This window comes from Crinia signifera, chromosome 2, assembly GCF_055691185.1.
Source record: "Crinia signifera chromosome 2, ASM5569118v1, whole genome shotgun sequence".
In the NCBI taxonomy this organism is placed as follows: Eukaryota; Metazoa; Chordata; class Amphibia; order Anura; family Myobatrachidae; genus Crinia; species Crinia signifera.
This window is the reverse complement of record NC_139218.1, coordinates 79673032-79685918: the sequence shown is the minus strand read 5'-3', so window position 1 is coordinate 79685918 and position 12887 is coordinate 79673032. Positions and strand designations below refer to the sequence as shown.

The 12887-nt window shown below is 43.0% G+C and overlaps 1 protein-coding gene across 1 annotated transcript in view; it reads left to right on the top strand.

Annotated features, from left to right (window-relative positions):
• MBTPS2 (membrane bound transcription factor peptidase, site 2) overlaps positions 1 to 12887 on the top strand; it is a 77166-nt gene that overhangs the window by 38197 nt on the left and 26082 nt on the right. The window contains exon 7 of the mRNA XM_083172465.1: positions 11570 to 11750. Coding sequence (XP_083028591.1) covers positions 11570 to 11750 — 181 coding nt within the window. The remainder of the gene's footprint in view (positions 1 to 11569; positions 11751 to 12887) is intronic.

Sequence of the window (12887 nt, the reverse complement as noted above, 5' to 3'; positions counted from 1 at the left end):
CGTACATCTCCCCTGCTGCTGGAGGTCAGTGGTGGTGTGGGCAGCAGGGCCCCCTCCTCCCTCCTCTTCCAAGCCAGCTTCCCTTCTTCGTGCTGCAGGAGTTTGTCAGTCCCGGCAGAAGTGAGACTCCCCTGCTGCTGGAGTTCTGCCGTGGTCTGTGAGCATACTGTTTACTGGGGGAGGGTGAGTGTTCTGTGTAGGGATGGCCATCGGCTATCGATGTTTCCAAAACATCGATGGTCGGGACAAACATCGATGGTCATGACCTAGTGCCTGAAGTTTTGGGCATCGATAGTCGAGAGCCAAATAGTATGATGCCATCGATGGATGGCATCCGATTTCGCTATATATATAAATATTTTTTTGGTACTTGTGTATTTTGGCGGCGCCCATCGCATACCATAACGCATACGATGGTATGCGATGCGACGCGATATCGTACGATAGTGCACGATGGCATACAATTTTGAAATTGTATGCCATTGTACATGGCATGCAATGGCATGCAATGCCATACGATGCGATGCGATTAAACATTGTATAAGCACCCTAATGGGTGCTTATACAATGTTAAGCACCCAAATGGGTGCTTACAATGTTAAATGCACCCCCACGCCACCCCCCCACTATAAATGTGAACCCGAAGCGTGGCGAGCGCAGCGAGCCCGCGAGGGGCGGCGGTACGCGTCCTACGACCTTTTCATACCCCCACTATCCACGTCGGCGTGGAGTTGAGAATAGAATAGTGTGGCGAGCGCAGCGAGGGGACGCGGATACCTGTGAAGCCCGCGAAGGGACGCGTTTACCTGTGAAGGTATCCGCGTACAATGTTAAATGCGTGGGGATGCATTTAACATTGTAAGCACCCATTTGAGTGCTCAAAAGCACCCTTTAGGGTGCTTATACGATTTTTGGTCGTATAGGGGGTCAAAATCGCGTTGCATCGCATCGTATGCCATCGGGTGCATGGCATGCGATGCAATGCGATCTGTTCGTCGTACGACGGACATCGGGGGCGCCGCCAAAATACACAAGTACCATTTTTTTTTTTACCCACCACGGCACAGTGGGAGCCGGGAGTCTTACGCATGCGCAGAGGAGGAAGAATGTGCCCGGCCGGGAGGTGCGAGCATGTGTGACAGAACTAACCTGACGTGCTGGATAATAATATTTCTTCTGCGCATGCGCGCGCAGCACACGCACCCATCCCGGGTACATGCACGGCGCGCGCATGCGCAGAAGAAACATTATTATTCATTGCATCAGGTATAGCACTATTGCGCATGCGTGCACATCCTGGCGGCGGCCACCCGTTCTTCCTCTGTGGATGCGCAAGTACACAAGAGTGCCTCACTAGTTACAAAGCAGAGTGTGCAGAAAGTTAAAAGGGCCCCTGCTTTATATAGCACTGTTCAGGCCACTCCCTAGGGCCATCCCATCAGATAAATCTCATGGCACATCCAATTTGCTTCAGATAAATCACAAGTGATTTATCACGCGATAAATCACATGTGATAAATCACATGTGATTTATCTGACGCAAATTGGATGTAAAAAATGGCACATCAAGTGTCAAATTTTATGTAGGCCTCCTGGAAAGCTGCCAGGGAAGTTCAAGGGAAATCAGAAATCAGATAAATCTCATAGTGTATGGGGGCCACTCATCTCATAGTGTATTAGAGATCCACCATTATGCTTTTATGCTTTAATGTACTCAGCCCTTTCTGGTGGTTGGCTCAGCCCTTTCTGTCCTCCATAGTTACTGGGCTCCAGGGGTGCAGTTCACCAAGTAGGACCGAACTGTAATAGAACCTGAGCAGAGGCACCGTTATTTGAGACCCATGCTGTCCTCAGTTGCTGACTGCTGCAAGTATTTATGTTCTGCAAGTAACCTGGTTTCTCAGTTTTGGTCCATGTACCATGTTCCAGATTTACAAGTTGCAATGTTTCCTGTGTGTGTAGATGTGGCTTTCTGTTCTCTCTATGGATAGTTATACAAGTTGGCAAAGCCAATGCACAAATATTGTGCATTACCTTTACCTCTTAAGGATGCTCATTGGGATCAAATTGCCATCTGATGCGGCTGAAAACTGTTCGATGTCCACTCAATATTAATTCGATTTGCTTATATAAGCAAATTCGGAAAGAAAAACCGACCAAATCAAACCATGTGTACGGGACATTAGATTAGATCAGACACCTAAATGCATGTGAAAAAACACGTAATGATTCAATCTGAACACGTGCAGCAATGTAGCCACACTTAGTGATACCAGCGGCTAATTAAAGCTGTTACATAACAGAAAATGCTATTTCAGGGAGTCAAATAACAGCTTGTCATCTTGCCTTGTCTGCCAAGTATAGTCATTTGTATCCTAGGGTCACTGCACATTTCACTGCATGAAAGAGGGGGAAAAGTAAGCTTTAAAGCCTAATTATATAGATTAGCTATAAATACCACGCTACAGTACATAGTATCTATAGACTGTGTAACATGAAAGCTGGAACAAATAAGATGGCTTTATATTTTTAAATGTTTATGAATTTTTTATTGTCCAAAACCTGTAGTTGAATGGTTATTGGCTAGTTTCAATGATTAACATCATCAAAGGAGTTGTATCCTGACCCCTGTAGAAAGTTGCTAGGCCGACTCCAAATTTTGTCTTTCCTTTTCTAAGTGAATAAGTAAATGCTGTGCAGAGGCAGGTTTACTTATTTGAATGTTGTCTACATGTTGTAGAGCAGGGATGTCCAAACTATGGCCCTCCAGCTGTTGTGATGGAACTACAAGTTCCATCATGCCTTGCCACAGTTTTGTTATTAGAGAATGCTAAAATTGTGGCAAGGCATGCTGGGATGTGTAGTTTCACAACAGCTGGAGGGCCACAGTTTGGACATGCCTGTTGTAGAGGATGGTGAATTGCACGGTACTCTTTTCTTGCATGTCATGATACAGTTGTTTTGTTTGCTCAGAAAATCATGCAGACTCGCTGGACATTTTTGTCATCCTATCACATTGTTACTGATTATTTGAGCAGGCTATTACCAATTAACTGCGGGTGAAAGAGGCAGAGATAAGGCTGCTGAATACCTTCTGAGAAAATAAAGTTATTCCTATATTAACGGAAACATGACCCAAAAGAACACATTGACCTCTCTCCTGACCTTTGTCTCTCTCCCCTCCTCCTCTGTGGATCCTACCTTTTCCATGTCGACATGTAAAAGGTCAATATACCCAAGGTTGACACTAGCAACATTTTGACATGGCACTGGCCGTATCAAAAGGGTAATATGGGTTTTCTTGACTCTTTTTTTTCATACTTTACCATCCATGTGGACTCTGATTGAGAACCGTAAAGTGGCCCAAAGCATGACAAGCGATGCGGTACACTAATTGGTTGGTTCAGGTGTCAACATTGTTAATAGAAAACTGAAAAACACATATTGACCTCTTGACAATTTCGACCTTTTCTTGACCTTCTAATCACTTTAAACCCTTTTATCCATAAGCCAACACTGCCACTTATGCACTTACTGAAGGTCCTGGCCTTTTTTATTACTGGCAATGTTTAGTGCACGGCGAGCAGGCCTGATTGGTAACATGATACTTACATCCTCTTCGTGATGTATAAGCTTGCCCACAGAGACCTTATACATTTTTTGTGTTTCATGCAAATGGTGTATTGATCTATATTTTGGTATGAATTTGGGATCAATATACATCTTGACCCTTATTCAGGTTCATTTGCTCCCCTGTGTGTTCGCGCAGGGGAGCGATGTTTTGCAAATGCGCATAGTCAGTTAAGCGCATGTGCAGCCGCTGTGTGCGAGCAGCCACGAGGAATAGATTATTTACTGGCGCTCGCAAACATGAGTGTGTGCGGGGGGCGAGGGTTTGCGGGCTGGCGGGATTTGCCCATGGGAACGCCCAGCATTTCATGGGCGCTGGGCGTTCTCATGGTAATTCCCTGATAATGATGATGCGTGGGGTGGGCATGTCAGCTGCCCGCCCACTTCCCGTCCAGGCACTCGCAGATGTAAGACACCAAAGAGGTGTCTTACATTTGAGAGTGATTGTAAAATCATTTGATGGTCATTTGATGGTCTGCGACCATCAAATGATTTTTTGTCCGAATGCAGGTTGCAAATGGATGAGTATGCAAATCATCCATTTGCATGCCTGCAGGTAATAGCACCGTGCAAGGGGGTCGGGCGCTGTGCGTGTGGCGGGCGGCGACTGGTGGACTCGCTAGCCTGCGAAATTCGCAGACTTGTGAGTCAACCTAAATAAGGGCCCTTGTGTGTGTCTTACTGTGGCCATGTTCCAACCACACTGATCAGGTTGCATATAAGTGTGTCCATGTTAAAAATAGATCCAGTCAAATAGTGCTCTAAATTAATTAAATACCTGTTTAATTGGAATCGAAGGGGAAGCCAATGTGCATTCTGTTACTATACATGTAAGGAAAACCATGCTGTTCGTGACGTTCTTTTTGTCCATTTGGGAATTTATCAGTCTTGATTGAAAAAATCTTGTAGAGTCATCAAGAATGTGTTGATTTTTTTTCCAGGCTGCTAACTTCCAGCTCCCATTGAGTTTCAATGGCAGTGAGTTATACTTCAGAATTGATTCATGGTCACTTGCAGAAGATGTATTGATTAACAATTCATAACGCAATATATTACGAATCCCTGCAGTACAAATAGTGTACAGGACAGCAAGTAGTGCATCTTAAATATATAGTCGTTTTAGGTCTTGTTCCGCATTGTACAGTATTTGCTGTTGTGTAGACAAAACACATATCGCCAGTGCCAATGATGATTTAGTCATGGCTGCCCCCTTTCAAAGGATACAGTGCAAGCACTTTGGTGAAATTACAGGTAGGCGGAGCTCCTGGTGGTATGTCATGTGTTTATCTTTATACATTAAATCATTGAAGTATTTAGTTTTGCACAAAAAAAAAACCTTCAGTTGTCTATATATTAAACAAATGTATGGTAGCATTGTTGCAATATGACACGTTTAAGTTTGCACTACTGTTATTGTGACATTGTTTGAATGTAGTTGGGATGATGGACAGGATAAAAGATGAGTTGAAATGAAGAGTGATGACAGGCAAACAGTTGCTTGGGAGTCTAAAGGTGGGTATACATGGATAGATGTGTCCAACGATTCAATCTCGTTAACGATTTCCTCTGAACCTCCTGCACAAACGATTTGGTGACAAATGATGAACGATTGAGCAAACGATTACACATGAAAGATTGATCTTTAACGATTTTGGAGGGAGAGGGAGCCAGTCAATCAGCCTTACCAAATCGTTCATCGTGCATACACATGAAACGATTGGTACACATCGTTAACGATTGGTCGCTGATCTTTCTGCATGCAGGAAAGATCAGCGACCTCTACTAACGACTGGCGGGTGCGCGCATCGCTGGCCATATCGTTCCTAAACACGGAACGATTTGAACGATTGGTCTTTTAGATCGATCGGGAACGCCCAGATCTTTTGCCAAATCTATCCGTGTATACCCACCTTTAAATAGGCTGACATGGATGGGTGTGAAGGAGATCCTGATGAAAAGCATTGTGGGTTATAAATATAAGCAGGAGTAGCAATGGGTAGGCTGGTGGTGACATTGGATGATATTGGAGTTATTGATGGTAATTAGTTGGTTAATAGGGATATTAACTGGTTGATTTTGAAGTGGTTAGATGCCAATACCTCAGATGTATTAACAATAAAATTCAATAAAAACAGGTTTTTTAGTGCTGGCCATTGGGGCTTCAATACGGAGGACTGGCGTTATCCTTTAGAAGCCTATGGCCTTCTTTCCACATTAGTGCTGTAGATAATAGATTATATATCGGGTCATAGCCCTCCCAGCATCCCCAGTGGCCACTGCATCAGATATCCAGCTGTTAGGGCATATAAACAGTGATTGTGATTTGTATTGTGAACATATTTATATGAAGACAGTGGGGTAAATTTACTAAGACGGGTGTTCGATTGAAGATGGAATGTTGACCCGTAGCAACCAATCAGATTGTACTTCTTTTATTTTATCTTCTAGAAGGCGCTTAGTAAATCAGTAAATCTAAAAAAGTAGAATCTGGGCAACATCCTATCTTCAGTTGAACTCACATCAGTAAATGTACCACAATGTTTTTAATAAATGTGTAAAAATGTATGTTAGATTTTAGTCACTCTCTGGTGTATGTATGTAATATAGAGTCACTCCTTGTATCTATCATGGCACCATTTGAATGTTATTAGCAATAGCAAATCTAACACATTTATATTTTTACATATAAATATATTTATTATCATAGCTATAGATGGATCTTCTCTTACATATTTGTCATGTGTTATTTGTACGCATTCGGACACCAACACGAGGTGGCTTGATTGGGTTCAGATTAGGTTCACTGCCACTAAAACCCCCAATCCCAGTCCTGTGGGGGGCCTGGGGCCCAAAAAGGGTCCCACCACTACTCAAAGTGGGTCAGGGAAGCAAGATATGGCCAAGATGCATAACATAGAGGGGGTAGAGGACATGGGGTTTAAGAAAAAAATGTGGTCAGATCCGTAAGCCAACCACAAAGAGGTGTATGCCAATCACACCATAGGTATGGGGAGTATGTCCAGGGCCTTCCACTGGATGGATGTGGATGAGAACTTCAGAGAGGGAGGGTTAAATGGTCTGGGATGCCTTACTAAGTGCTTTGATCCTACCTAAACAATTTATATAATGCAAAAAAAAAATTGCAAAATAACACCAAATTCCTAAAATAATAAACATTTCAATTTCGAAAAAAGAAAGTGTACAAAATGCTACAGATACAGAAAAAAGGCAAAGTACATTGGGCAACCAATCAGATCCTGTTTAGTATTTTCTAGAGAATGCTAAAAAAATAAGAAGTAGATTCTGATTGGTTGCCCATAGCAACATCACATGTGAAGTAGAATACACATCTTAGTAAATTTCTCCCATTGCCCCCTAAAAAAAAAAAAGATTGCTGCTCAGAGAAAGTCTGGGGATAATGGCTACAACAACACCCCACCAACATAAATGACAGTAGGCACCACCAGTCTGCTGGAAGAGCTGACAAGGATAAAGTTCAAGTAATGCTAATTCTACAGCCAACCCAAGCAGTGTCAGGTACCTCAGCTAGTATGTATGTGTGTATATGTGTGTGTGTGTGTATATATCTATAACTACCTTGTCCCAGTACCCCTACCCCATTGTTGGTTTGGTGTTTACTACTGCTGCTTATATTGCCATCACCTTGACAAAGGTCCGCACCAGGGCTGAAACGTCGTCAGGCTATCGATTTGATTAAACTCTGGACTTTATACTTTAATGAGAAGACTGGTGAGTGCTGTTTCCTTTTGGGATTTCTGGGTATATATCTATATAGATATATACACTGAGTGGCCAAATTATTATGACCACCCCCTCAATACAATGTTGGACCACCTATTGCCCTTAATACTGCATTGGCATGGACTCTATGAGATGTTGGTAGGTGGTATGAGGAATTTGAGACCATATGTGATCAACTGCACTTTCCAATTCCTTAAGATTTGATGGTACTGGATCCAGCTGCCTGATGGCCCGTTCGATCTCATCCCACAGATTCTCAATTGGATTTAGCTCTGGGGATTTTGCAGACCAGCTAAACAAGGTAAAGTCTCTGTCATGCTCTTCAAACCATCTGCGGACAATGCCTACAGGGAGCATTGTCCTGCTGGAAGTATCCATCCCTGGCAGGGTATACCATTAACATAACAGGATGTACTTGATCTGCGATAACACTCAAATACCCTTGGCCATTCAGACGTTGTTCCGCAGGAATCAAAGGACCCATACAATGCCAAGAAAACATCCCCCAAACCATAATATTGCCTCCACCAGCTTGAAGTGTTGTGGCAATGCAGTTTGGGTCCATGCTTTAGTGCTGTTTTCTCCATATTCGCACCCTTTTCCAGTCATCTACTGTCCGATCCTTTGCAAACTGGAGACGTCTGCTCTTGTTCAAGGCAGACAGTAGAGGCTTTCGAACAAGTTGTTGGCTTTCATAGCCTATACAGTGTAATGTGCGGCCAACAGTTCGTTCAGAGACCATGGAGCAGAATTGCCTAGAGTATTATTTAAGAGATTTCAGCTACAATATTGGTAGATTATTAAATAGCCATTGTGTCTTGTGTATCATATCTGCTGGCAGAGTGAAACTACAGGTAACAGACTAGCTTTTGAAGCTTTTGCTTCAAGTGGGCTTACTAGTGAGAACATATGTAGATGGCAAGATTTGCAAGCCTGTATTTACAATATATCATAAATCCTTTCTACAAAGACAAATAGGGGGATATTCTTTTTTTTTTGTGACTGCTGCCACTAGATGCAAACAGCCACTGGTAACAACATTTCTTCTTGCAGCCCCCTATACTGGTGAGAAGAAATGTGCAAAATGTGACCCTTTTGGGTGCCAAAGCAGCATTTTTCTGGGCACTCAAAAATAATTGATTTATATATATAATAAGCTATATTATAAGATATATAATAAGCTTTGTCAGCTGCTTTCTATACACTTTTCCAAGACTACATGAGAATTTGCCCAATAGTAGGGTTACGTTAACAGTTTTACGTGTTCATGTTTATATGGAAAACATTTTGTTACTGTATGTGTCTTACTGCTTGCTGCCTCGATTTATAGGAATGATTTTTCTTTAAGTACCAAGAGCCCCTGGGACATACATGCAGATTGCTTGGCAACTGCTCTATATATGTGCTGCGGTTGCTGATTGTTGAAGGGTTCTTAATGATTACTGTGTAGTGATCGCTATTAGCTTCCACACTAGTACTCACATCCTGATAGATGCAACCAAGAAGTCAACGTGACCAGTATTTAGACTATAATTAATAGTAGTTTTATATTATAGCTCTAAAAGCCCTTGCTTTATTCTTTTATGTAACATCTATATATATATGTCTAGTGTCTGATTGTGTGTCCAAAACACTGTCATCTGTCGGCAGCGAGTGAAACTACATCTCGTTCTCTCTCACACATGCACAAACACAGAGGCATTCACAACTAGCAGACTAGCTTTCGAAGCATTTGCTTCGAGCGGGCTTACTAGTATACATAAAATAATGTTTCCATTTAGTCAGTGTACAGTAATAATTTAGCAATGGGAATTTACTGCAATTTTTTACTTCAAATAGGATAGCAGGTAATTGAATTTCTCCCAAAGTAGGTTGAAAGTCCTTTCTAAAAGCAACTGCAGCCTAACCTTCACCTCCCCTCAGCCTAATCCCAAGTCCCCCGACTAGTGCCTATACCTAACCTCCTCCTCCCCCGCCTGATCCAAACCTGCCCACATGCTCACTTGGGCCCTTATTCTGATCGGTGCGGCCGGATCCGAATATGCAGCCAGCACCGTGCGTCCTAAACCCCGCCTACCATACGGATCGCCAACTCCGTCCGTACGCGGTAAGAAGCTGTCCGAACGGACCGCACGTGTATTTCTCATGAATACACCTCCTCCATCTCAGGGAACCTCCCCCATCATTCGATGGTCGCAGAACATCGAATGCAGGGCCGAGTGGTCCGCCAGCTCCCGCAACCTCAGACCACACGGGCATTTCTCCGTGCAAAAGCAGGGATCTGGGCGGGCAGCTGACATTCGGCAATGTCATATGTCCGCCCCCTACACGTGCGTCACGGCCGCATTACCATGCGTACGCCCAGCGTTTGCATGGGAACGCCCATGAAACGCGGGGTGTAAACATATGGTAATGAGCCCAAACAGCCCTTCACACCCCTCTCCACCCCCTGTTCGTAGTGTACACATTTCATGCGGAAAGTGGCCGTGCGTCCCGCTCGCACATGCGTAGAGACGCCTCTGCACATGCGCAGACACAAAACATCGGCGGCACGAATGCACGCGGATATTACCGCACCAACCAGAATAAGGATACAGGCTGTCGAAATTACGGCATCTGCATCCTGACCCTTTTAGGTTCCTGCACCGGTCTTATGATGGGGGTGAGGATGCTGACATCGGTATATTGAATGCCAGCAGGCTGACCGCATCCTATTAAATGTATGTAAATTGTTTTTCATGGCAGATAAACATGTCCTGTCTCAATAAAAGGCATACACATATGTCCATACATTGGCTTGTGTCTTTGTACCTTTGGAGAGGGTGGATGGCAAAGTGTAGGATAAGTGGTTCGCTCTCATTAAATTATATTATGATAAACGTGGACACATCCACAGATTCTCCTTTAAGAGTTTGTATCTCGTGCGTACCAATCATCCTAGTTAATAGTACAGGTTAAGTATCCCTTATCCGAAATGCTCGGGACCACGAGCATTAAGGATAAGGGATTTTTACGGTTTTTGAATTTTTTTTTTAACATACTTACCTGGACCCCCGATGGTCACCCGGCATCCACAGCGGCCTTCAGGATCTTCTTCAGCGGTCCCAGGGGAACATTGCGCGAGTTTGCAGGTGCGTGCCCGCGCAATGCACTCCTGGGACTGCTGAAGATGCTGAAAAATAACCTGAAGGCCGCCGTGGACATCGGGGGACTTGGTAAGTATGAAGCCCCCCCCCCCCCCCACACACACACACACACACACAAAAAAAATCCGAAATATTCTAAAAAAACTACGGTTTCGAATAAGATACAGTTTCATATAAGGGAGCAGTGGCGTAACTTCAAAAATTGAAGCCAGGACGGGACCCGGGACCACTGCAGCGCTGACACAGTGACAGGTATCCCAGCTCCCACCCGCACCGCTATTACAATAGCACCGCAGCCCCCCACTTACACTGCGCCTCCCCGCGACCGCGGGGGCTACGGTGCTATTGTTACGCCACTGTAAGGGAGACTCTACCTGTACTAAGCATCGTGGCTAAACTGAAATGTACTTTTGGACAACATTCTGATAAAAAGATACCCATGTTAATTTGTAAAAATGTGTAAGTGAGACTTTTGTGTTTTAATAGTAAGTCACAGTTCTATTTTTGGGGGGGTATATTACACTTTCCTACAGTATTGTACATATTCTATAATTACTATTAACGCTGTCTACATGCGCTACTGCGGGATGTAAGTAGATTTACTTTTTACACCTGAGGTACAACTGTTTTTGAACTGTACCCATGTTGTAAAACTCCTGAGTACTCATACGCGTCAGTTTCTGTTTTTACAAGCAGATATTCTTCTGTCTCCAAATGCGTGCAACTATAAATGATCCCAGTGTATGTTTAATGTCCAGATGGCAGACTTGCATTATATTACTGCAATAGCACCCTGACCGGTACATTATTTATTCGAGTACACTGAAGCCTTACTATTATAGCTTTTATTATTATTATTATTATGATCATAACAATTCTATTTGATGTGTTAACTGGTTAAAAGTGTATAATCCAATTTAATCCCAAGAATCCAAGTTATTAAACATAACTATTTATTCCTACATATATAATTCCATAGTTCCATAGTTTGGATTGCTTGGACAATGACATTATGTTTTCATTATTTTTAGGATTCTCCAGCAAGTGGACCAAGAGGTTTGTTTGTTCAGGACATTGTAACCCAAGTTCAGGACTGCCCCATCGCTAATGTGGAAGACTGGCATACATGTCTAACAGACATCGCTGTGAAGCCTCAGATTGGTTACTGCATAAGTTCTGCATCTTTACAGCAACTACATTTCCCTAGCAGAGGTAATTGCCTAAAACATTAACTAAAATTCAGGCTGAGTCTCTCATAGTCAAAATTTCAAAATACAGAATTTTCCTAAATATAGAAATTTTTGCAAAACCTTCATTTTGTGATGATTCCGTGCCAACAAACTGTTTAATGCAGTGGTTCCCAAACTTTTTCAAATCACAGACCTTAGAGTATCAGAAAGTTTTTTTGTGGCACCCCTAGGCCAAAAGTTTCTTATTGAAAAAAATCTACAATTAAATAAATTGTGTTTATATGTCATCTTTAGGTACAGTTACGATTGGAAGCCACAAGCGCTGGTTTTACCTATTACATTAGCCGTGACAAATTTGTATTGGTCCTAGATTACCAACCCAGGGCACCCCTGTGAGTGCTTTGTGCCACGGCACACAGTTTAGGAACCACTGGGTTAATGCACAAAATTATATTAAAAAAAGTTATATAAATTACTTGCAGGATGTGTGTATACAGTGCTTATGAAACAAATTAATTTGTGGCTGTGCACAAACTGTTTCATGATTAAAATTCTTAAAAATATTTCAGGATTTTGGGTCAATCCTATTCCATGAGAATCTTGGCTGCCGTAAAGTTCCACCACTGCCACGATGACTCACACCCACAAGTACATTGAGTCGAATAGGATTGACCCCTGTGTGTAAAGGATGTGCATGAAACAAAAATGCATTCTTTTTAGATGTGAGTCCAATCTACAAGATATCTCAGTACCCTATGCAAATAATGGAAAATATCCAAAAACCTCTGGTCCCAAACATTTTGGGTATGGGAGACTCAACCTGTACAGAGCTAAGCTAAAATCAGTATCTAGGAAGGATACGGTGACAATCACTATAGTCTGTCCCAATATGACAGTAAATTGACTCATTCTTCTACACCAGTTATGTTACTCCCTGGTTTTCCTGTGACATACTATGTAAGAGGGTATTTTATGAGCTATGAGCAGTGTTTTTCCCCCAATTTTTTTCTTTTCGTTGGCAGTGAACGCGTAACGAACCCAGGGGGGACCAAGTGTGGGTGCACCGGTTAGGGGGTGACCGCGTGATTCAATATGACTAGCGTTCTTATGGTGGGTGTGGCTCCGAGGTGATGTACGCTGCACTATTGCACGGTGAGCA